General features: G+C 37.1%; 1 protein-coding gene across 2 annotated transcripts; it reads left to right on the top strand.

Annotated features, from left to right (window-relative positions):
* Positions 1-3,475: 3,475 nt before the first annotated feature.
* On the top strand, positions 3,476-18,650 carry EML4 (EMAP like 4). 2 transcript variants are annotated; one of them, XM_039329736.1, is made up of 6 exons: positions 3,476-3,637; positions 6,039-6,136; positions 8,307-8,394; positions 11,676-11,774; positions 13,822-13,952; positions 15,824-18,650. In XM_039329736.1, the coding sequence occupies exons 1-6, from the start codon at positions 3,622-3,624 to the stop codon at positions 16,319-16,321; spliced, it is 930 nt and encodes a 309-aa protein (XP_039185670.1). In that variant the 5' UTR covers positions 3,476-3,621; the 3' UTR covers positions 16,322-18,650. The 2 variants fall into 2 exon arrangements, with proteins under 2 accessions (XP_039185670.1, XP_039185671.1); XM_039329737.1 differs by lacking the exons at positions 3,476-3,637; positions 6,039-6,136 and adding an exon at positions 8,001-8,104.
* Positions 18,651-26,493: the final 7,843 nt, after the last annotated feature.

Here is a 26,493-nt window from a genome sequence, read left to right as displayed (position 1 = left end):
CTACAGTATTAATAGAAACAAGAAGACATTTTGAAGCCAGAAAAGAGAAATCTGCAACTTCAGACCAATGAAAAATGGCAGCAAAATCTTTCAGAAGAATATATAAGAGTTTGGGTAATTATTTGAGATGTAAAATCTATTCCCAGGCAAGTGTATACCTCTGTTACAGGAACAGGCAGGGACAGCTTTAAGAGGCAAGAATCAGAAAGAGGCAAGGCAAGAATCGAATGAGATTATAATGTAAAGTTTGAAAGAAGAAACAGATTTGGTGTACCCCTAGGTTAATTTGTACATTAGATAAAATCAAAAAGAAACTGTCTATCAAGATGAACAAAAATTAAAAATAAAGAGGTCAACAATTGGAAAAATGAGAAGCATGTGTGGAGGGATGCTAGCCAGAAAGATGAACAAAAATTAAAAATAAAGAGGTCAAAATGAAAAAGAGGGAAGCAGGTGTGGAGGGATGCTGGTTAGAATTTGGAAGCACTAGAAAGGAAGGAATCACAACTTTATCATTCTATCTCTTACAAAAAGTGCTACTACATAATACTCCCCCCACATACTTTTTAAAAATTATAATATGGAATATTAGTGTTCTAAGAGTTTCTAGTAAATATTATGTCCTGCTCCAAGAGTGCTTCAATTACTAGTTTGATTCCTTTTTAAGCTTTTGGGAGAAGGGATATTGCATTTTCCTAAGCAATTGTTTTGTTGAGTCAGTTTGAATTTCATAGGAAGGGCTAAAGCTGCATGTCCCCCCTCGTTAGAATACTTTGTGCACAAATTCTTTGAAAATTCCTTTAAAATGGAATTATCATAGCAGATTGGATTTCCTCCCAAGAGGCATTGCCAGTAAAACAATTACTTTTTTATCATGCTGAAAAGCATGTGATGTGTAAATACCTTCCATCTAGTGTGCAATATATAGTGGCCCCTAATTTGCATAACATATCTGTTCCAAGGAAATCTACAGAAGAGACACTTGGGAGAATAGAAATAAATTCTATAATGACAGTGAATGGCTCAGACTGACTGATTGGAAATTTCAGCAGGGAAAGACAAAAGATTTTTGAAAATGTTGAAGTTGTGACAGTTGAATAAGAAGCAACAGTATCTAAGAGACAAAAGATAGTTTCTCCTCCTGCTGTGCAGTCAACAATGGATTCAGATCCAGAAAGAGAGATAAAAGAGTAGCTGAGATGTTACATCTGTGTTGTCCTGTTGAAACACATCCATACTATTTCTACCAGTACCCAGTATTTCCACAGAAATAACAAGTTCTGGTGCTAGAGCAGGGGTCCCAAAATCCCGGTAAGCTAGAGTAGGGGTCGCCAAACCCCGGTCTGTAGACCAGTACCAGGCCGTGGCATGCAAGCAACCGGTCCGCACAAACAAGCAAAGCCCCATCCGGGGGATGCAGGTAGCACACAAAACCATGCACCCTCCGGTCCGCGGAAAAACCTCTCCACAGAACCGGTCCTTGGTGCCCAAAAGGTTGGGACCTCTGAGCTAGAGGGCATTTCGCAGAAAAGATGAGTTAAAGGTTTGTTTCATATTTTGCTGCCTGTTGCTATATCTAGCTGCAATATTTATTAGGGGCAGCAATATACTGCATATCAGATAAAATTTATTTTATTTTCCTTGCCAGTGCTAGTGGGAACTTTGCAGTCAACTCATTTGAAGAGTCATATGCTTTAGTTCAGGCTTTTTCTTATTTAAAAATTTTAGTTGAGTAGCCATTGCAAAATCTAATTAAAGGGTTTGTTAGATAGACATGATAGATTTTAAATGCTGCTGCATCTTTGTCTGTAGACCCTGTACAAAAAGTGTTAGGAATCTAGAATGCTGTTAATTGTGGTTCTTAAACTTTCCAGGAAATCAGCTGAGGGTTGTACTTTTTGTAGAATAGCATCAGCTACTATAACATGAAATTCATAAAATATAACAAAAAGTTACAGAGAACAGATATATAAAAGTTCCAACATACTAGCAAAAGTGATTCTGCAAAGATCTTATATTCATTCTAGGCTCATTCTCAAGGTCATTGAAATTATTCATCTTTCCATCATGTTGCATCCCACCATATTGTGCTAGTAATCTACTCTAAACAGGCTTAAGATACAGAAGGATCTTGACAGATTTGAACATTGGGTGCTATCTAACAAAATGAAATTCAGTGGTGAAAAAAGTAAGGTTCTACATTTAGGCAAGAAAAACCAAATGCACACGTACAGTGTACTTCTCTCAATAATAGTAACTGTGAGAGGGATCTCGGAGTCCTAGTGGACAATCACTTAAATATGAGCCAGCAATGTGCTGCAGCTGCCAAAAAAGCCAACACAGTGCTAGGCTGCATTAACAGGGAGATAGAATCAAGATCACGTGAAGTGTTAATACTACTTTATAATGCCTTGGTAAGGCCACACTTGGAATACTACATCCAGTTTTGGTCAGCATGATGTAAAAAAGATGTTGAGACTCTGGAAAGAGTGCAGAGAAGAGCAACAAAGATGATCAGGGGACTGAAGGCTTAGACATATAAGGAACTATTGCTGGAAATGGATATGTCTAGTCTAATGAAGAGAAGAACTAGAGATGACATGATAGCAGTGTTCCAACGTCTCAGGGGCTGCCACAAAGAAGAGGGAATCAAGCTATTCTTCAAAGCACCTGAAGGCAAGATAAGAAGAGATGGATGGAAACTAATCAAGGAGAGAAGCAACTTAGAACTAAGGAGAAATTTCCTGACAGAGAGAACAATTAATCAGTGGAACAACCTGCCTCCAGAAGCTGTGAATGCTCCAATACGACGTTTTTAAGAAGGGACTGGACCACCATTTGTCTGAAATGGTATAGGGTTTCCTGCCTAAGCAGGAGGTTGGACTAGAAGATCTCCAAGGTTCCTTCCAACTCTGCTATTCTATGATTCTATCATCTTTAAGACACTGGTGCCTTGTGGCTGTTCTTATTAATTCCCAGAACAGTACTTAGTCCTCAGTGGGGCTCGTGCTGATGCTGACGTCCTGATTTGATTAGGTTAAATAAGTCTATGTACAAACATTAAATACATAGGCATTTCCTTAAAATCATACAACTCTATATGCCAGGGATGGGCAATCCACAGGCCCCAAGTTCCAGGCCCACTTTTTTCAATTGTCAGAACAGCCACTGAAATTCGGGGGCAAGCTTATCTATTGTCATTGAAATGAGTGGCTTTTTAATGGGCTTGTTGTGCACTTTAATTACCCAAAAGTGTCTGGCCTTATCTGGATACATCACCAGCTTTAACTTGTGCCTCCTTTTGATGCAATATAATAGTAAATATTTAAATAAAAAGTGTGATCCAGGCCCCAAGAAGAGGTCATATAAAAATACACACACTATATGCCGTGTTTTCAGATACTAATGCTGCCTTAGAAATGATTGTGAACAAAAAACTTATTTATTGATATATTATTAGGGCAACATTTAATCAGATGTCAAACCAGTTATGTCATTTTATAAAATTCACAGTAACCTTGCAAGAACATTTCTATTTTTCTTCACAGGTGGTTTGTTTTGGATGCTGAAACAAGAGATTTGGTTTCAATCCATACAGATGGCAACGAACAGCTCTCTGTGATGCGCTACACAGTAGGTATGCAGAACTGTAATTCACTTGAACTATTTTTTTATTTTTAAATACATGTCAACTATTCTAAAAAGAGTGTTTTAAGTAAGAACAATATTGTATCTGCATATAAATCTTTTTAACATACATATTTTATTGTGTTTTTTTAACGTTGGGGAAATGTTGCTGTCTATTACAAATCCATGCATGATATGTTATATGCTAAATAAATAAAATATAAGTGTAAGAACAAAATAACGTTAACCTCTTCGTGAAGTTATTTTTCCCACATTGAAAAAATATTACTTAGTAAAGTAAGTAAAGCAATATGGAACATTAATTTTTTTGTTTGATTTTAGTTTTACTGCACCTGAATCAACAGTATTGTTTGCCAGCTTCTCTTTCTAAATACTGGTAGTAGCTAAATAAAGGAAGTAGTCATGCAAATTCACATAGAAAATAGTATCCCGGCAGATATAGGCCCTGGCAGCAGCTCAAAAACTAGACTTTTTTTCTGACTGAATTTGACATTTAAATTCTGGGACTCAGAACACAAATGCTGCAGGGTGGAAGAAAATGGGAAAAAATGATAATAGCTGATGTCAACAAGGAAGAAGAAGGCAAGTAGGGAAGGGCTGACTGTTATGCCATGTTTGAATTCAAGCACATTGAAGAAGAAAGAGAGAAGAGCATTGACACAATTGATAGGTAGACTAGTGCACTGCAAGGCTGAGGACAAAAAGTTCCGGGCCTTTGTTGCAAGATCATCCAGAACCTGGAACAACCAAAATATTCTCAATTTTATTTTGCCAGAATTGTCCAGAATCAATCCAGCCATGTACAAAACAGTCATGAACATATCCATGTACAAAATAGCCATGTACAAATCCAGCCATTTACAGAACAAAATACATTTAAGTTTGCTTTCTTGATTTCAGCAAGTCTGCTTCTAAACATAACTATTTTCTGTTAAACAAATTGTCTTATGTAGGCAGCATTGTTAGGGCAGTTACATTAAAGTTTTTTAAGATGTTCTGCCTATGCAGGGGGAAACAAAGTCTTTTTGTCTGAATAGGATACTCTCAAAAAGCCACTGTGAGTTATTTTAATTAAGCTATGTATCATCATATTTGTTTTTGAACTAATTATCATTTGCACACACTTCAGAAGACTCTGGTCAAGCTTATGGCTAAGTGTGTCAAATGTGAACATAGTGAAATGTGAACAGAAACATAGTTTAGTTGCAGAAATGTCCCAGTCTCTATTTTCTGTCTTCCCTGTTTTAGAGGAAATCAAAATAGATTTTGCTAGATGATCTTAATGGAGAAGCAGATTTATGTAGGAAAATATGTTACTTGAAATATTCCAATCCTATATAATGTATGACTGAGTTGAAGTTTCCATTGAATGAACAGTTTTATACCATCATTTAAATATATGATTGAGGGAACGGAAATTTTATTTTTACCATTAAAAGCCTTTCAGTAGCTCTGTAAATTATTCTTGTTCATTGTAAATTTAATTTTGGGATAACTTTTATTTTATTTTTAAATCATGAAGGTATTTGTGGCTAGATTTGCAAATTGCATCTTGAGAGTCTCTACCAGAAGAAAACCATTGATTTCCTATTTGGGCCCCCATTGCTTCCTGCCCATTGCTCCTTTTGTCAATTTGATATGGAATTGAATGACACAACACAAGAAGAATTTGGCCAGAGACTAGAGATACTGAAAAATTAGGCTGAAACAATTCTATAAGTGGAACTTAATTTATATAATGCTTAGCAATTCTCTCTGACCCTGAGTAGCAGGTCTTTGGAAAACAGAAAACTGTCAGTGGAAAAGAGATAATGGGCTAGTGTTTCTTTATGACCTTCCTTTGACAGGGCATTCTTTAGAGCCAATTCTGGACTTTGAAGAAGCAGGATAGAATGAGTATTGACACTTTTGAATTTAGGTATTGTAGAAGACTATTGAGAATGCAATTAGAAAATTATACTCAATACACAAATGGCCAGTATAATCATTATACTTTGGACATATCATGCAAAAATCTAGCTCTCTGAAGAACTCTATAATTCTGGGGAAAGTAGAAACAGGACAATAAGCAGTACAGTGGATGAACTCAGTTACAATGTTGATGGGACCAGGTTTTGGACAAATTGTCATGGAGGAAACCTATGTGGTTGCTAAAAATAACACTAGTTGATGGTACATAGTTATCAAGAGCCATACTAATTGACAGTCTTATATATGAACTTTAAAACATTCTGAATGTTGATCATTTTCCTTCAATAGGTAAAATAAAAGTAGTACATGCTTTGAAATTACAACTTGTATTTATATTATTATCTACAACTGTTTCATACATGATATGCTAGTGAGTTTTGCACTGTCCAATTACAGTTTGTTTTTACTTTGCATTACAGATGGCACCTTTCTTGCAGTGGGTTCCCATGACAACTTCATTTACCTCTATATAGTAACAGAAAATGGAAGAAAGTACAGCAGATATGGAAAATGCACTGTAAGAACTGTAAAATGATACTCTTTTTCATTTTATAAATAAAGGGGGAATACATACAGATCTAACTGTTTTCTCATCCAGATCCCAAACTGTTTAATTTCAGTAAGTAACAAACATCATGCTGGACCTTACTTTCTGATGATTGATAGTGCAGGAAATGAATAGCACATTTCTATTTAAAATATTCCCAACTAATATTGTGTTCTTATCACTTGACCACAGTGTTATCCTTAAATGCCACTTCTTAAGGCTGTCTTAAGAATGTCTTTTACTTTTAGGGCATGAAGGTATATATACAAAACATTCTTTCCAGTTTAAACGTAGGCAAAAATTGCTTTTAACTGTGGTAAAATATGATAAGAGTTCCATGATCTCCATGCTCATTATTTCGTTCTGGAATTATTTTTTTTACCCAAAAACTTGTTTCCAGGATCCACAGAGCTTCATACAGTATACCATTATTCAAATCCTGGTATATTATTCTGGACATGTGGAAGTTAAAAAGCAATTTTGTGTGTCAATTGAATTCACATGTACCTTTCAGTTTTGAATGCTAATCTGACATTTCAAGTTCTCTATCAGAATATATTAGAGTGACACATCTCACTTGAAATGCAAATATTGAGAGGTTTAAAACTTTTATATTTTAAACAATTGCCCTACAGGAAAAAAACACAGTGACTATATTAGTTTGGAAAATCAGAGCAAAAAGAGATGTGCTTATTCTGCCTTTTATTTTTAAACCCAATTTTAACCAAAATAATACCTTTTCCAAAAAGTTTCAGGGATCGAGAAATCTGGAATATTTTTCACTCTTTGTATTAGTATGTAAAATTGTTTCTAGACAAATACACAGAGTTGGGTATTAATGTTAGAGCATAGGTCTGGATTAATCGAAGAATAGCATCTTCTGTATGATCTTCCACCACTTAGCAGGTCACTTGAGAACTCTTCCAGCAGTAACAGAGTTAAGCTTTTCCACATCTTTGAAGTTATTTTGCCTTTTTAAACTCTAATTTTATATTTTAGCGTAAACTGTTATGACTGATAATTGGCAGAACAAAAATAAAACATTATAATTTATCTGATAATAAAAGATGTGATTGGTAAACATTTAATTGGCTCATATTAGTATTTCACTGTTTGATAGCTCTGTATGCCATTCATTCTCTTCATAAATTTGACATTCTCCTATCTTTCATAGTTCAGCATTTTTATGTAGTATGTGCAGTTTTTATTAGAGTGACATGCCAATACTTGTCACATATGGATATGGTATGTCAGAAATGAAATACAGTGAGGGAAAAAATAATTTGATTACCTGCTGATTTTGTACGTTTGCCCACTGACAAAGAAATGATCAGTCTATAATTGTAATGGTTTATTTTAACAGTGAGAGATAGAATAACAGCAAAAAAATCCAAAAAAACACATTTCAAGAAAGTTGTAAATTGATTTGCATTTTAAGGAGTGAAACGTTCCTCCAACGTTAGTGCTAGCTTCTCAATTTTTAAAGATTCAGGATAACAGATGGAGGGCAGGGGGAGAGAGACAAACAGATGGAGCTTTCTTCTTTTTTTCTGAGCCCACTGCATGTTTTCCTGAGCAACTGGGAACATTGTAAAAGCAAATTCATTCATGTAAAACAGTTGAATTTGGCATTCTATTATCCTTGGCATGAAACAAGCTCTATACATAACTGCTCACAAAAAACATTTCTGTTATTGTATATCCACCCTTTCAGTTGAAGGATAAATTGTAGCCTTCCACTCCATCTTCATACAAATCTTGTTTGCCCAGGTTCAGATGTGTTTGACAGGTCAATTTGCTTTTGCTATTAAAGCAGTTATGTATAGGGAAATCATTGCAATTGAGAAGGAGGAAGCGCACACAATGAAATGATTAAAGCAGGGATCTGCATCTGTCTGCCATATGCTTACATTTCAACATGGCTAACTGGGATTTTAGGTAATTGTAATCCATTCATGGGCTCTAGTTCAGCCTCATCAAAATATAGAACTTGGTGGATTGGTTTTATAAACTACTATGTTGATTTGTTTATATGAACATTTTAAAGGGGGGGAGATAAAAGATGAAAGAGGGAGAAATCACTGTTTTAACTAGAATTTTAATAGCCTCTTTATCTCTTTTTTGTTTATATATGTTTTAGGGACATTCCAGCTATATTACACACCTTGATTGGTCCCCAGAAAACAAATACATAATGTCCAACTCAGGAGATTATGAAATATTATACTGTGAGTACAAAATTGCAATTACTTCCATACTGGAAAAATGCTAATAATCTTAAGGGGAAAACATGCTTTATTAGAATGTTCCTTGACAGGATAATAATTTGACCTTCTATAACCTGATCTTCAGTATTATTCAAAGTTATTTTGTTCTTAACGTTATTTCCAAATATAGCTTCTTTCTCTGCAAAGGCATCAGTTAATTTAACATTTTACGAAAGAGGTGCTGGGATATGATATGTCAAGAGTATAAGTTTTAGCTTGAAAGTATTATATATGCTTGCTTGATTAAATCCCTTCTTTATTGATGTACTAGTTCAAATAATTATTTTAGCACTATTAATATTCTTTTATTTTAGTAAACTTTATTTTAAGAGCTCAAAATGTCCCATGTGCATTTGACCTACAAAACAAATTATTTTCCTTGGCCCAAAGGTGATGTAGTAGAATCTTTTTGGTTTGTTGTTTGTTTGGGATTCCTAACCTAGGAAAAACCATGACTGGCAGGCTATATTCAGCTTAATTGTCACAACTTTGCAGGATTTTCTTTTATATTACCAAAATTATTGCTTATTATAGACCTAAAAGACAAAATTTAAGTTATAATATCTTAAACAATTATGGTATACTTGAAATGAGCTTGGAGATATCCAGGATATGAACATTATAAATCAGAATAAGATGAATAATAATGAAGTAACAATAAACTCTTATGAAGAGCCCCATGGTTCTACAGATATGTCTGCTGTCTTTTGTAAATTGTTACTGTGTAATAGTGAAGAACAATGGCTTATGAAAACTAGGCAGGATGAGAATTAGAATAATTCTGGCCCAATTTCACATACAAATTATAAAACACAATGACTATTTCATTGAAGTGTTCCTGCTTTTGACTGTCAATTGAAGGAGATTAAGATTGCAAGATGCAATTCCAAAAGAAGGCAATGGCTATTTGTATCATGCTAAGAAATCATGCATGCATCTACGTAAATAGCAGGAATCAAGTTCAATTTGAACATGACTTGTTTTACTATTAGCAGTAATTTTCATTATTTTCATATGTTTATTTATTAAATAAAGCTTCATATAGCTGCCCATCTTATATCAAAGTCTGGGCGGCTGCTGATACATAATTAAAACAATATCTGTACATAAAACAACAAATACACATATCTATTAAACCATAAATATTAAAAACCTGGCACTATGAAGTCCCTCATTTAATCCTCTTACTACCTCTTTCTATGTCAAGGCTTGGGGAGAAAACCAAATATTAAGAGGGTAGAGGCCGGGTGAACTTCAAAGCAAAGGGTATTCGATAGGAAGTAGCTGCCCCAGGAATGCACGTTTCCTAGATCCATAAAATGACATTTTGTAAAGGGAATGTACAAACTGGACATTAAAGGAATGATTTTATCTGATTTGGTAGAAGAGGTAGATGTCCTTAGGGAGAAGCAGTCCCATAGATAACCTGGCCCTATGGCGTATAGCAATAGCAATAAATTTATATACCACCCCATAGTGCTTTACAGCACTCTCTAGACAGTTTACAATGTCAGTATATTGCCCCCAACAATCTGGATCCTCATTTTATTAACCTCTGAAGGATGGAAGGCTGAGTCAATCTTCAACCTTCCAGGATCAAACTCCAGACTGTGGGCAGAGTTAGACTGCAACACTACATTCTGTCCACTGCACCACCAGGGCTCCTTTATATAGAGAAGTTTAAAGTAATAACACATATTGATCCTAATCCATTTAAGAATAAATATAGCTTCAAGTATAAATTCCACTTAAAAGTGTCTTTGGATGCTTTTCTTTATTTACAGTAATAAATAAGTTCACATGTATAGAAATAAAATTATATCAATTTAAGTCTAAAGCTATTGAAGGAATCAGTGAATGAAAATTGAAAGAGAAGGAATGTTTAAGATTTTATTCCCCCGTCTATCACTTTAAGTTAAAATTCTATTAGCATTTATTGTTGGCAAACAGTTGTATAGTCTAAAATGTAAGTTAAAGTAGTTATGACCCAAATTTTCAAGATTTGTGAAGCTTTTTCATGAGAAGCTTTTTCAAGAAATTTGAGATGTTTCAGCTTAGAAAACAATTACAATAGGATTTGCACTGGAATGTAGCATATGCAGACAGTTATATGTGCTAATCTGCTGAAATCATGTATTTTATATTAACGTGATTGTGTCATCTCTAATTCTTGGACTTGCAAGCATTTGATAAATAATTTAAACTACAGGTAAGTCCTCAACTTACAACCCCAATTGACCAAGATTTCTGTTGTTAACTGAGACATTTGTTAAGTTAGTTTGCCCCATTTTACAACCTTTTTGCCACAGTTGTTAAGTAAATCACTGCAGTTGTTAAACTAGTAACACAGTTGACTTCCCTTGTCACCTTGGTACACTGCAACCATCATAAATACAAGTCAGTTGCCAAGCATCTGACTTTTGATCATGTGACTATGAAAAATGGTCATAAGTGCTGTTGTAACTTCGAACAGTCCCTAAATGAACTGTATAAGCCTTATTTATTATAACAAAATGTTCTCTTTTTTTATAAAAAGTAATACTGCTATTTAGCCTTTTATTTTTCTTATGGCTAAAAGATAGTTCAGTGTTTAGATTTTATTTCCATTATATCTTTGAATCCTTTAATAATACACGCAATGTAGAATAATTTGCTTGGCCACCATTGCTTTGGAGCATGAATGCTTGCAACACCCAATAACAAGGGATAGTAAAGTGAAAAAAATTCTATTAGCAATATACCCTGCTAGTAAGCACTTTTAAACAGTTATTCAAACTCAAAATATTTCACAGTTGTTTTTATTCTGCTTTTTAAAAAAAACAATAATAATATAGATAACTTTTAAAAAATCTCACTCTAATATTGTTTTACTTTATGATTAGTTTGATCCTGTCCAGACACAGGATCAAAGAGCCTCTCTTAAAAAATGCAACCAATTTCAGAGGCCCATTTTTAGGGATAGAGGAGAGGACCTTTTCCTACCATGTTTCCAAAATGTGGAACACATCCCTTCCAGAGACTGCTGTTTCTCTCTTTTTAGGAACATGGTGTTTCATTTCAACAAGCTCTTTTGAATTGGAATGATAATGACTAGTTGTTGCTTCTAACAGGATTTTAATTGAGTTATGTTTCTGAATGTTTTTCTTCTGAGAGTTACTTTGAGAACCCTAGGGATAGAAAGATAGGATACAAATGGAAATTATAACTAGCTATTCCAATACCAGTTATATATTTTTATAAAGGGGACATTCCAAATGGCTGTAAACTGATAAGGAACCGCTCTGATTGTAAGGACATAGATTGGACAACATACACTTGTGTGCTGGGATTTCAAGTATTTGGTGAGTAATATATTCCTATTTAATTATTATTCTTAAGTTTAAAATCAGTCTGCTCTGAAAAATACAAAGATTATACCATTCATAGAGTGTTTTAAATATTCTGCTGTTGTTTCTTTAAACTGACTTCATAAATGGAATTGTAATATCAATCATTCCAGTATTTTCTTTTTCATTAAATATAATTGTTTTTGGTGGAAAATTGTTACAAATGCATAGGCATCTATTACAAATCAGAATTATTAGCAAATAATTATGTAACTTGTATCACAATGCCACAGCAAAACCTCAGTCTTTTGTGCAAGTTACCTGAGGTTGAATACAAGTACATGAGTTGAAGTTTTGCTTTATATATATGTGTGTGTGTGTGTGTGTGTGTGTGTGTGTGTGTGTGTAGGTCTTTGGTTGTTCGGGTTTTCTCCCGCGTAAAATTGGAAGTGTCTTGGCGACGTTTCGACGAAGTCCCATTCATCATCTTCAGGCTGGTGCTTTCAGCTTCGTGCTTTGAGCAGCAAAGCTGAAAGCAGGAAGCTGAAAGCACGAAGCTGCACGAAGCAGCACGAAGCTGAAAGCACCAGCCTGAAGCATGAACTGAAGCATGAACAAGCGAGATGATACCTCCCGCCTACCAGCCATTTGGAAACCCGCCCTTATTGACAAACGACTCCCTAACACAAAAAATGATACCAGACCCACACTCACAAAAACCACACAGGATGTCACCACCACACATCCACGCAAAAAACAAACCCAAAGCCACACCGATGACGAGGCACGACCACAAACCAGAAGCCAGACCACAGCTGCATCATTAGCCACTTTAAACCCCTCCAATCCATACATGAAGCAAACTGACACCCCCCATGAAGAGGAGGCACGACCACGAACGCGAAGCCAAAAAATAGCAAGGCAGCCCAAAATCTTAAACCCCTCTGCAACTCAGACTAACCTGAGCACAACCAAACAGAACACTCCCCCAGCCAATCAGAGCACAGCCAAGCCCCTAACCATTCAGAACACACCTCCACCCAATCAGAACACAGCCAAGCTCCCACCCAATCAGTTCATACCCCCACTGGCAGTTAAAAGGAAGAAACAGCTAAGACCACACGTTGCTGCTCAAAGCGTGAAGCTGAAAACACCAGCCTGAAGATGACGAATGGGACTTCGTCGAAACGTCGCCAAGACACTTCCAATTTTACGCGGGAGAAAAACCAAAGACTTACATACAAATACCCGCGAAAACCTCAGAAAACATATATATATATATATATATATATATATATATATAGAGAGAGAGAGGAGAGAGAGAGAGAGAGAGAGAAGAGAGAGAGAGAGAGAGAGAGAGAGAGAGAGAGAGAGAGAGAGAGAGAGAGAGAGAGAGAGAGTGTCACTTGGGAGTGTCTGGGCATATAACTTTTCCTTTGTTATCATAAGTAACAGGGTTCCCAATTGGGCAATTTTAAGATGTGTGAATTTCAACTCCCAGAATTCCCAGCAAGTACCCTGTGTCTAATAATTCTGCAAGTTGAAATCCACACAACTTAATCCAGGTAAGGAACAGTGATAAGAAAAGACTGAACATTTGTCATTAAATCTGTATTTGTTTTAAGGTTTCAATTCATTCAGTCCATTGTTATCTTAATATATTTCAATTATTTAAAAATGTGCCTCCTAAATTTGGGCAATAATAAGATTTTTCTTAGTTGTTTATTAAAGTAATAAGAGGACTTAGAAAATATTTTTTACATTGGGTTCTGCCATGTCAGATAAAGCATTTGTCTTTTCTCATACATATAGGAGAAATTGTATTTCTAGGATAATTATTACACATTGGATTATTTAGTTTTGATTGGTGTATTCTAAGTGGATGGCTAATCTCTTAAAATTCTTCTGAGCACAGATATAGAACTTGTAACTATCTAGAATTATTGGCTGACTAAGGCTGATAGAAATTTGGAGTCCAGCATCTTGAGGAGTATACTGTAAGTTTCTGTATTTGTCCCTTGTTTTAGTAACATTTTTATTCTTTTGTTTTTATAAAATGAAGGAGTATGGCCAGAAGGATCAGATGGAACAGATATAAATGCCCTTGTGAGGTCCCATAAGAGGAAAGTGATAGCTGTGGCTGATGACTTTTGTAAAGTCCATCTATTTCAGTATCCCTGCTCCAAAGCAAAGGTAAGTTTAGAGACAATGTTTTAGAGCAGGAATGAGAAGAAAAGTGGTTGTATACTATAAATATATGGCTCTGTATTCAGCTTCACATGCTAGAATCTCTTGTGGAAATAACAGTTTCCTTTCCTATGCATCAAATTCCCAGAATAGTTATTGTTGTGTGCCTTCAATGGTAAATATAACCTAGAAAAAAAAATCTGTCCTTTTACCATACTGGATTGGTCACTTGGACGTATAATGATTAAGTTACTACTTTGTCTCTCACTATATTTTCTTTTTAATTTCATATCTACCTGTAATTTTTAAACTATTGGCAGCAGAATTATTGCATTGAAAGGACAGAACAGTAATTTTATTATTTAATTTAGGATAATAGAATAACAGCATAACAAAGTTGAAAGGAAAGTAGGAAATCCTATCCCATTTGAGAAAAATAATTGTCCAATCTTTTATTTAAAAACTCCAGTATTCCAATACCCACAACTTCTGGAGCAGGGGTCCCCAACCCCTGGTCGGCCGACCGTTACCGTTCCATGGCCAGTTAGGAAAGAGGTGCGCTGAAAGCGTGTCTTCCACCTTCAGGCATGCAGCAAGTCTGCAAGGGCCTGGGCAGAGGCGGGACAGTGGCGAGTGAGAAGCCGTCTTGCTCAGTGCAAAGGTCCTCTCATGGCTGTGCTTGCAACATCTGAGCTCTGTGTCCTTCCTCCTCTTCCTGGTCCTGCTTCTTCTACTATCTCTTCTACCTCTTTCTCCTCTTCCTGGTCCTGCTTTCTCTTCCTCCTGCTACTTCTTTTTCCTCCTCCTCTTCTTCCTCACTTTCCTCCTCTCCCCCTCCCGGCACCCCAGATGGGCTCGCACTCTCTTTGTGCAACTCTCCATGTTTGCAAGATAAGTGCACGCCAGCCCAGCCTTCAACAGGGGGGGAGCTTCTCTTAATGCCTCATTAGAGGGGGAAAATCTCCCCCAAGGTATGTATGTGTGTGGGTGTTTCTTTTTTCTCGGGGTGCAAATAGGGGCAGGTAGAAGCTACCTTTCACCTTAAGCACTGCGTCTCCAAGGGAATCTCTTGTCTGCACCTTTTCTAAGACCGCTGGGCTCTGTTGCACTTCAACTGGAGTTTTTTGCTTTTGTTTTGATGCTCCAGATGCCCGTGTTTTGGCAACATCTTGCCTGGTTTTTGTTGTTTAATTTGGTGTGTGGTGTGTGTGTTCCTCCTTTCTTTGTGCAGCTCTCCAAGTTTGCAAGCTAAGCGAGCTCCTACCTGGCTTGCAGTGGGGGGGGGGAGAAGCTACATTTCCCCTTAAGCGCTATGCCTCCAAGAGAATCCCTCTCTCATCTGCACCTTTTCCAAGACTGTTGGGCTTGTGCAGTGCCGAATTGGTTTGGCCTCTCTCTGTCTCTCTCTTTTTTAAATGGTTTTCTCAGCACTTCCTCATTCCTCTTGAAGTTCCTGTGAGCTGGTTGTCCCAGCAATCTTTGGTGCTATGCAAATGCAGTGCACTTGTAACTAGGGACAAGTGGACAACTAATGATTTCCAAGATTGCTGGAAGATGCAAACCAATTATTTTGGTTAGCAGCTTCCCCACTTCTATGACAGAGTTATTTACAAGAAGAATGGGACTAACCCATTCCTGTGAAACTTTCACCCTTATTCTATAAGTAAAATCTATTGTTAGAAGATTTATATATGCCAAAGTGACCAGTAGCATTAGACTTAGATAGAATTCATGTTTGTGCTTTGCTAAAATGTACAATGCATTGGAAAGATAAGATATATTTTTCCTAGTTAAATACATGTAATTGGAAGTTGAGTTAACCCTGATAGATGTATAACTTGATTCTAACACTGGTGTTTTTTCATTTGTGTTAACAGGCTCCAAGTCATAAATATAGTGCCCATAGTAGTCATGTAACAAATGTCAGTTTCACTCATAATGATAGTCATTTGATTTCAACTGGAGGCAAAGATATGAGTATCATTCAGTGGAGACTTGTTGAGAAAGCAACTTTGCCACAGAATGATACTGCTGTAGACATGGGCACAAACAAAGTGCCTGTAACTGCCAGTGACAGCTTTACACAGCCAAGTATCCCTGTGTCCCTTAATCAACCATTGGATGAAATGGCAGCCAGTGAAAATTTAATGGATGGCTTTTCACCATCCTTCGAGAGTGACGTGGAGCATACTGTGAAGACCAATGAAGAGCAGAATGAGGAGCAAAGTGAGGGAAGTAGTCTGGATCCAGGGGAGCCAAATTGTGAAGAACCACCTAGTGAAATGAGTGAGGAACAGAGTGAATCCACTGTTATTGAAGATCAGCAGGAAAACTCTCCAATGTCTTATCAACTTGAAACTCAAGATGATCTTTAGATATTTTCTCTCAGTGCACATTATTTTGTAAAAAAAAAAAAGGATTCAAGTAAGGAAGGGAAGCAGCTCTGACATGGAACACTCAAGTTTCAGTGGAAGGCTTGTTAGTTTGATCTACTTCTGTTTTCAACTCATGGAATTATTGTAAGGACTCATTTTGACAGTTCCAGTCAAGTGCTAAATAGAAAACTAGAATGTTACCTTAGGTTATATATAATTCTGAAATTGCTAAGAGAAAGAGGAAGAGTTTTCTGAGAGAAGCAGGTAGAAAATCTGGGAAAGAACTTTTAAGACCGTTCAGAAGCATTGGGTAATACCTGCTATGTAATGTAACCTGGTGAAAGCCCTTCAGGAAGCTCGTCTTTCTTTTTTTACATTAAAAAGAGAAGGAAGGAGAATAAGACAACATAATGGCACATACAGTGCTGTGCTTATTGCCATCTTGAGTAATACCTATGCAATTTTCTAAAATTAGCAATTCTTACTAGCCGCTACTTTAGATGCTGGTTGTTCTAAGACAGCTTATATTAAAGTATACTTTTGTTTGTTCCGTGTTAGTAGATCTTAAAAGAACCAAATTAAGATAGCAAGTGCTGCTTAGTTTTCCAGCCGATGACAATGTAATTTCAAGGAACTACTTCCATTGACATATTAAAATTCAAGAATACCAACTGTGACTCTATTGCAAACTGACTTAACTTCATTAAGATAAAAGTTCTAATTCTCAAGTTCATACCTGACCTTCAGATACAATTAGTACTTTCAATAAGAGACTAAATATTAGAGAAATAGCATTAAGTTATAAAACCTAATGCTTGGGAGTAATTATTGACTCAGTTTTTTAAAAAATTAGGGATAACCTTAACATAAGAAATTTTCACATAGACTTTTCTACAGCCATCTTTTTAACAGCTATAATATAAATGTCCCATTTTCTTGGATAATGTTGGCTATTTTTGATTTTTTTTCTCTCTATTTGTGGTGTTTCTTTTTTCTCTTGTCCAGTTTTGTAAGCCGTGCAGCTCAGAGATAGCTGGACCTGGCCAGTTATGGGATATCATGGCATTTTATTATGTGTTAAAAATATCTTTTTTAAAAAAAATTAAAAATGCATCAGCTACATTTTTTCTTAAATACCTAGGTTTTCCTGTTTAAATGTTTGTTGAAAAACATCCTACTTTATATTTTACTTACATAGGATTTTTTTAAAATTGTTCTGATATTTTAGACCTTATTTAGAAATTGTGTTTAGAAACCTTCGTTAAGTCTTAAGTGTGCAAGCGTTTACGTGAATGTGCCATTCCAAAGTGCATCAGAACTGTCATTCCCTTCTATTAACTTCTCAGGAGTAAATACTACAGATCAGGTATGTAATCTACAATATTCATCAGTGGAAACATTAACAATTGACTTGGACTCCCAAAGGACATAAAGACTGTCACATATAGAAAGATACAGGTGCACATAAACATCTTTGTTTACATCCATTCCGGAAAACCTCAATATAATTATCTTCAGAAACCACGATGTGAATTCCAAGCAACTGATCTCTTTTGCTTTCTCTAAAAAGCTGTACTGTTAAATGATATATTCGAATGCTCCAGTGTATGATTGGCCACTTTGCCAAAGAGTCCCTGTGGGCAACACACATACAAATACTGTATCAAGATAATGGATTCCTTTGGAAAGGAGGCATCTGCGAGGGAGGAGGAGGCCCATTTTCAGTGATTTACCACTTTCCGGTCTGCTTCAGAGTTCTAACCACCCATAATAGATAGAGGAAAAGATGGAAAAAGGGGATTCATTGAACATACTCCCCCATTTTTTTGTTCCACTCTGTTCCACAGGGAGAGATTAACTGAATAACACAGCTTTTAAAAATGTAGTAAGATAAAATAGTTCTAGTAATTATAGTTAACATGAAATGGTTGTAGAGCTCTTTAACATCCTCAGTGAGTAACATGAAAACAGAGCATTTTGTTTAGATTTATCTATTATCTTGAGGTTGCCGTATAAAGTGAGAATTAATAGTTGTGATTTTCCACATGTTATAGATCAACAGATTATTTTTAAATGCCAAAAAAAGGGAAGAAAAAGCCTTACAATTTTTGATTGCTGGCAACTACTGTTCAATAAATAATTAAATCTGTGATAATAGAAATGGGTGGGATTATGTTAACTGTAAATGTTTTAGGGTAAAATTGTGAATGAAATATGATTTGAGTGTGTCATGTGAAGATGTTTGAGCCATTCTGTCTATCATGCATTCCTGTCTCAAGGCAGAAAAATCTGAAGATTTAAAATAATAAAAATACAAGAATCAATGTAATGTAGCAGTCTCTTCTGTTTGTATCTTTCCTGGTTGATATGTTTGAATTTCAGTAGTCTAAGGAAGGGCTGTTCCAGTCCGCTAATCAATTCAAGGCAAATGTGATCTGCTTGAGGCAGAGCAAATGAAGCCAACTCAATCTATTTTGTGTCAGAACATATGATGGGGCTCCATGGCCAGTATCTGGGCAGGGCAAGAATGATTCAGGGATGTCCAAGTCAAAGTGCCCTTGCAGTCAGACTTCTACATATAGTAAAAACTCGAGGTGACCCATGGTTTCGTACATTCAATATCCTTCAGACAGAAATGATATAATCATTTCAATTAAATCCATTTCTCTAAACTGAAAAACAATTTAAAAGTCATGATAACCACCATCAGCCTTTATTCCATTTGGTGACCTCTGTTTCCATTCTTATGTATAGAATAGAGTTGGAAGGGACCTTGGAGGTCTTCTAGCCCAGCCCCCTGCTCAAGCAGGAGAACCTATACCATCTCAGACAAGTAGCTGTCTAGCCTTTTTTAAAAAATCTCCAGTGATGGAGCGCCCATGATTTCTGGGGGCAAGCTATTCCATTGGTTAATTGTCCTCACTGTCAAGAAGTTTCTCCTTAATTCCAGGTTGCTTCTTTCTTTGATCAGTTTCCAACCATTGTTTCTTGTCCTGCCCTCTGGTGCTTTGGTAAATAACGTAACCCCCTCTTCTTTGTGGCAGCCCCCCAAATATTGGAATATTGAGATCATGTCTCCCCTATTTCTTCTTTTCTTTAGACTAACCAAACCCAAGTCCCACAGCTGTTCTTCGTATGTTTTAGTCTCCAGGCCTTTGATCATCTTAGTTGCTCTTCTCTGAATTTTTTCCAAACTCTCAACATCTTTTTTGTGATATGGTGACCAAAATTGGCTGCAGTATTCCAGGTGTGGTCTTACTTGAGTTTTATAAAACAGTACTAATGTCTCACATGATCTTGATTCTATGCCTCTGTTTATACAACCCAGGATTGAATTAGCTTTTTTGGCTGCTGCTGCACACTGCTGGTTCATGGTTAAGTGATTGTCCACTAGGACTCCAAGGTCCCTCTCACTGTTACTGTTTTTAAGCCAGGTCTTGCCCAATCTGTTGGTTTTTCTTGTCTAAATGTAAAACTTTGCTTTTCTCCACATTGAAACTCATTTTGTTGGATAGGGCCCATGTTCAAGTTTGTCAACATTTTTTGGGATCCTGAGTTTGGCTTCTGGGATGTTGGTTACTCCTGTCAGTTTGATGAGTTCCCCTTCAATTCCCTCATCTAAGTCACTGATGAAGATATTGAAGTGTATTGGGCCTAAGACGGAACCTTGTGGTACCCCACTACTTATTTCTCCCCATGTGGATGTAGTGCCGTTGAGGACTACTCTTTGAGTATGGTTCGCCAGCCAGCTACAGATCCATCTGGTGGTGATGTTGTCTATGCCACCTTTTTCTAACTTACCAAGGAATAGGTTGTAGTCTACTTTATAAATTATTTTATTTATTTATTCTAATTTCTCTTTTTATTTTTTTAATATCCATAAGAAATCTCATGAAAATTTGAGTAAAACAATTTTGTGGCTTCAGGATTTTTCTTTTATTTTTCTGGCTTGGAACAAGGAGATAACTTTCTGTCCACAAAATTATTTTAGGTGACCACTAAATTAGGCTCCCTATCCAAACAGGCTACTTTGATTAGATTTAGGGGTTTTGTTTAAAGTATCTTACCTTCAGATATGAGCACTCCAGGAGCTTATTGGGTGTTTTGGAATATTAAAGACAAAGGCAAGAAGTATTTGCAAATACTGAACTATTTACCACCAAGGTTTTTCATACAAGGAATTGCTTTAGGTTTTGTTTTGGTGTCAATTGAATAGAACATTTTTTATTCATGAGAGACTCACCTCACTTTCAATATGATGTATTGGCCTAGGATAACAGTGGACAACCTTGGAAATCATGTAGTTTCTAATTTCTGCAGCCTCTGCAGCTTCTCAGTAATTCAATGGAAAAAACGTCAGTGGCTGAAGTGTCAGCCGTTTGATGGTAGAAAAATGAGAGGAAAAGCAGAGAGAGATCACATTAAGACACAATTGGGCCTCCTTATCTCTTTTATATAAAAATTGCTCTCCCAGCTACAAATCTCTTGCCTGACTCTGCCAGAGGGGTATATCTATGATTTCATACACAGAGAAGAAGATAGTTTACCTATGTACATAATAAATGTTTGGGTAAAATGTATCCTAAAACCTATTAGGCTTCTGAAAAAAACAACACCTCAATAGCCATATAATAAAGAATGCACAGGGTTCAAGAAATTATACTGTAATTGGATACATGCACACATGGAAAGTATTAGGTTGATCGTTTTCCCTGGGTGGAGATCCCTAAACCCTTCAATTCATACTACACTTTCCAATATTCCTGGGAAAAGCCTATTGGAATCCTGCCAGCAAACACTTTTTCTTAGAAAAATCCTCTCTGCAGCTGAATTACATAAAGGTAAGTGAAGTTGTGGCCTATTTTTCGTATTTTCCTTCTTTTGGTGGGAACAGCTTTTCTGAGTGGGAGATGCATGTGCTAATCAGAGGTATTTGGGTAGGAAGTTTCAAAACCAACAAGATAACAGGATTCCAAGCACATTCAGGCAAAAGATTACCTGACAATGTAAGAATAAGGAGCAATCTCCACTTTACAGGAATCCAATACTCTTTGGAAGTGGTCTGAATCCATGATCTACTGCAGTGGTTCTTAACCTGGGTGATATCATCCCCCAGGGGGTGATTTTGTTTTTCAGGGGGGGGCGATGGAACGAAAAGGGCTGAAGGAACGAAAAGGGGGCAATATGGAAGCAATGGAGAGAGAAGTTTTGGGGACACTTTTGAGACTTTCTCATACAGTGAATCGCTGTATATCTGTTGTACAAAAACATCAGATCACTCGCTATTAGTGGATTGAATTGTGTTTTCAAATGTTCCTCCAGCTAGCTTCAGTACAGAACACCGTACATATGTGAATACGCATCGCTTATCTTCATGCGCGTTGCACAGAAGCCTCTACCCATACAGTGGTGCACCATTGGCCAGAATATGGGAGATATGGGAAAAAGACTGGAAATAAATTATTTGCATTGATATATCCTGATGAGAATTTTAAAGAAAACAAAAGAAGTGTTTGCATAAACTGAAGAATTATTTCCTATGTTGTGATTGAGAGGATATATTGGGGGAGGGGGGCGATGACAACTTCCTCATTAGCTCAAGGGGGCGATTCGTTCAAAAAGGTTAAGAACCACTGATCTACTGTAGAAGGCCTTGTATAGGTGGGCTGGGAATATGTTTTTTGCTGTACAGTTTTGTATAATAGCTGTGCTTGGATTCAGCTCTATTGCTCATATTCTATATGCACACCTTTTCACTGAAGGTGTTCCATGGCAAGCCTCCTCCTGAAGTAATATTTTTATAATGTATAAAAAAGTATGTGAATGAAAATCAGATGCTTGGCAAAATTGCCATGGCTTTTCATCAACTTGGGGTGGGAGTTTTTATAATCCTGAAGTGATTTGTTGTTGACCAGAGTTCAATAACCTATAACCTGAAGCAGGGATACAATATTGACATGTTCCAAGCAGGGTCCTCGAGACTTCTGCATGATCAGTAGATTCAGATTGAGGCAGATAATTATAGAGGAAGTAGGGGACCATTTTCCTTGAAAACCAAACAAACAGACCCGTGGGTGAAAACTTTAAAAAAAAAAAAACTTTTAAAAACAAGTGAGTTGACAGGATGGTAATATTGAAAGAGTCACAACACAGAGAAAAAAACACCAACAATAGGTGTGGGAGAGTAAAAAAAAAAAAGCAATATACATATGTCTTTTATATCTGTGTTAATATTTCTTGCATATAGAAGGGGGCGAGACTTCACATGGTGGCAGCCATTTTCTTGACTAATTTTACTCTTTGTAAACGCCTTACATTCTGCAATCCTTTGAAGCCCCCCCAGTTCATGGTAAACGAAAGCCTATTTTAGGCCTAGCTATTGTGCCTTGTAGGTTCAAGAGTGGTGGCTTAGCAAGAGGCAGTGATGATCTAAGCCCAGAAAGGAACCCTAACTTTGCTCCTGAAAGAAGAAAACACTCCACCATAGCAGCAAAAAAAAAAAAAAAAAAGCCCTCTTCTTATACTTTCTTTTATGCCCAGCTGAAATGTAAGCTGGTGGCCATTCAAATCTTAGGCTGTTCCAAAAGCTTAATCATGCAGAAATTGAATGGTGATAAATGAATGCAGATAAGGAAACATACTATCCAGTGGTGGGATTCAGCTGGTTTGCACGCTGCTTGCTTCAGGAGGCTGCGAGGCTCATTGTGCGGCGCAAGTGGTACAAAGAGCCACCTGGCATCTTGCCACGAGAAGCGGCAGTGGCACAATCAGTGTGACGAGCCTAAGGCCTGCAGCCAGGAGCAGCAGCAATGGTGCAATCGGTGCAATGAGCCTTAAGGCCTGCAGCCAGAGGAAGAGGATGAGATGGGCGGAGGAAGTGTGGAAAATTTTCCTAATCCATGGCTGCACCTAGACCAACAAGGTATGGTGTCCAGCCTGCAGGATCTGGAGAGTCCGCTGACAATCCTCTTCTCCCCAGCCCAATAGGAAGCACCTCCACCCACACCACAGTCCTGCAGTAGCTTGGATCTGGAACCTATGGAAACCCAGGAGGAGCCGCGCAGCAGCTTGCCTGCACACTCCTTGACCCAGATGGCTTGGAACAGGGTGCTTCGGGGCTTCTGCCAATCAGCAGGGCAACCTACGTAAGATTGGTGTCACTGAAGCCAGCCTGGTGCCTAGCAAGAAGGCAAAGTTGGCAGAGGAGGAAGGCGAGCAGCAGCCCCAGTGGCAAGAAGTGCCCCTTCTGAGCTTGGCCTGAATCTTGCAGGATTGGTCTCTAGCTTGATCCTCCAGCCTCCACTGGCCAAAGGTGCCAAGGAGCCCAAAGTGAACTTCAGGCAAGGCAACGGCATGCTGAGCATAATGGTGAAAGCCATCGTAGCCTTGTAAAGTGGCCCCCCAGGATCTTGTAGCTGCAAACTTCTCACTGCAGAGAAGCGGAGCTTGCAGAAGCCCCTCTCTGGGCAGAGGAGCTCAGTACCACCTGTCTCCTTGGTGGTGGGACTTTGGCAGTTAGGACAGTGCAATGAGCCTCGAGGCCTGTTGCTGGGAGTGGCAGCAGTGGCACAAGAGAACTTAGACAGTAGCTGCAGAAGAACTTGGACAGCAGCATGACAGGTGGTAGGATATTGGAGGTCTGGCTGCAGTGATCCTAAGGTAAGTAGGTGTGGGGGTGCCTGAGGCAGCTCCACTCCCACCCACCCCCCTAGCTCGATTTTTAAAAAATGTGTCAGGTATTATTTAATATTTTTATTAATATTTTCAAATTCTTTCTTATAATCTAGTTTTGTGTACCTCTTTTATTGTTCTTATTTAAGTATTAAGTGCATAAAATAATAAACTACCTTTCGGTATATTGTTTTTTTATACTTAAAACCGTCATTAAGGCAGAGAACCGGTTGTTAAATTATTTGAATCCCACCAGTGATATTATCCATGCTTTGCTGGAGAATTCATTCATTTTCTACTCTCACAGACTAATTAGGTTGTCTTCACCTTATAATATAAAAATAAGTGCAACCAAAATGCCAGAAGCAAAATATAATCCTGCTCTGGTCCAGCTTGATTACTTAACACCTAAGGTTTATTTGTCAATTATACACATCTACAGAGAACACTTTTTGTTCAAGTCACCTTAAAATATAGATTTTAAAAATCAATAAGATAATATGCTGCAATAAATTAATAACAGCACTGCTATATAAAGTGAGATTAATTAAGATTATACTGTAACAGTCAAATGAAAAACTAATACAAAAGTCCCAAAGATGCTTTTTCAAAAGGAAATTTGACTTTGTTTTTTGCTTGAAGACATTTTGCTTCTCATCTAAGAAACTTCTTTAGTTCTGAATTATGGTGGAGATGGTGGTTTGAAAGAGAGGTCAAAGAGGCCATCAATATTAAGATTCAACAGCCCTCTCTCAACAGAGGGGGAGGGATATGACCCCACCTATCTCCTGTTTAAAACACAATCCTTTCAGCAGTCCACACCCATTTGCACATTCAGGGGGCACAGATAAATCACCAAGTGGCCTCAACAACTCTCAGAAAGAGTACTAATGACCAGATGACTGCAAGGAATATAAATCCTTCCATTTTCCATCATCATTCAGAACTGAATAAGTTTCTTGGATGAGAAGCAAAACTTCTTCAAGCAAAAAACAAAGTCCAGTTGCCTTTTGAAAAAGCACCTTTGAGACAATCATAACCTGGATGACTGAAAATCTCCATAGACATAATAACAGAACAAAAGAGAACAGTTTGTTGTGATAATTCAACCCAACTGTAACATGGACACATAGTGTCCTAGCCTGCTCTTCGTCTGTATTGTTCTGTCACTCTCAAAAACTGGATTATTTCCAAATCTGTCCAACTGCATGGACTACATCCACCATCACCACTATGAACTGTACACAAAAAGTGACAGCTGGCACCCAAAGAGTATTGCAGTACACTCTGGGAAACCTCTCTGGTTTATCCTTATTAAGGTTAGCATCTGTTGAATTGTGGGGAAAACTGCAGAAGAAAGTTTTAACAAACATTTTCAAATATGGATCAGAGCATAGAAAAACAGGTGCTCCTTCAAATAAGCTTTTGGCCAACTTTGCCTGAAAGTGGAAGCTAAGCTTAAGCTAAGCTTAAATAAAAGACCATTCAGACATTCTGACCTGTAGACTGGAACTGAAATTTTGAAAAAAGAAAACAGAAGAAGACAATGTCCAGTTATTTCTGCATTCCTGCCGAGAAAACTACAGTACATGGGAGAATTATATCTTGTAAGCTGCCCAAAGTCCTCTTATAGGAAAGATGGGTGGCATAAAAATTTAATAAATAAATATCACAGGGCCAGGCTTTCAAATTTGGATGAGATCTTTTCTCTCACCCTATTCTGAATTTTCCCCCATTCTGAAATTTAAAATAATTTCCGAACATGCATACTGAGGGATTTGTGGATTCCTGGGAAAACTTTCCCACATTTTTGTGGTGATTCCAGTTGTTAACTATATGAACTTTTGTAAAATCTTCAGGGCTTTTCCCAGAAAAATAGCCACTTGGCTTTTCTCAGAAAAGCTCTAAAACAATCTTCTCTTTACAGTTTCTTGTGTCATGACGCAAATAAAAAGTCAATTACATGTTTGTGGCTGTCATCTTGACTTTTTTTTTGACACACAAACACATCCTGTATACAGCATTCTTTGTGGAATCTATAAAATTCAGAGGTAATTGAAAGTTACAGTTGCTTTGTGTGTGTGCATGTATGTGTTTCCTTCTTTATTGCAATCTCAGCAAAGAAGAAAATAATTATACTGTGCGTCTACATGAGAAAAGAAAAACAACTCCAATGTTTCCCCACAGTATTTGTAATATGTGAAGTTTTTTTTTAAAAAAAAAATGGGTCACATCTAACTGCTACCATCTGGCTCATGATTCTCCAAGATTATCTTGAAATGCATTTCACATGTGCTTTTGAAGCAAGTTTGCAGATTGCCAGAAAAGAATGCTTTGCAGCCCAATCTCTCCTAAAAGCTTTAATATTTCAAAGGGAATAATCTAAAACTAACAAGCAACACTACAGATTAACCCTACTCTTTTTGCCAAGGATACCTGCTCCCTCACCCAAGGTTGTGTCAAACAAACGAGTGGTCAATTGCTTCCTTACTCCTAAATAA

Source organism: Crotalus tigris, unplaced genomic scaffold, assembly GCF_016545835.1.
Source record: "Crotalus tigris isolate CLP2741 ecotype Arizona unplaced genomic scaffold, ASM1654583v1 scf7180000024411.593283, whole genome shotgun sequence".
Lineage (NCBI taxonomy): Eukaryota > Metazoa > Chordata > Lepidosauria > Squamata > Viperidae > Crotalus > Crotalus tigris.
Note: the sequence above shows the minus strand (reverse complement) of the source record. Positions and strands in the feature narration are given on the sequence as shown.

Coding starts and splice junctions, on each gene's coding strand:
- EML4 (XM_039329736.1), top strand. Junction 11,775..13,821: donor GCTGGGATTTCAAGTATTTG/GTGAGTAATATA, acceptor TATAAAATGAAG/GAGTATGGCCAGAAGGATCA. Junction 13,953..15,823: donor ATCCCTGCTCCAAAGCAAAG/GTAAGTTTAGAG, acceptor TTGTGTTAACAG/GCTCCAAGTCATAAATATAG.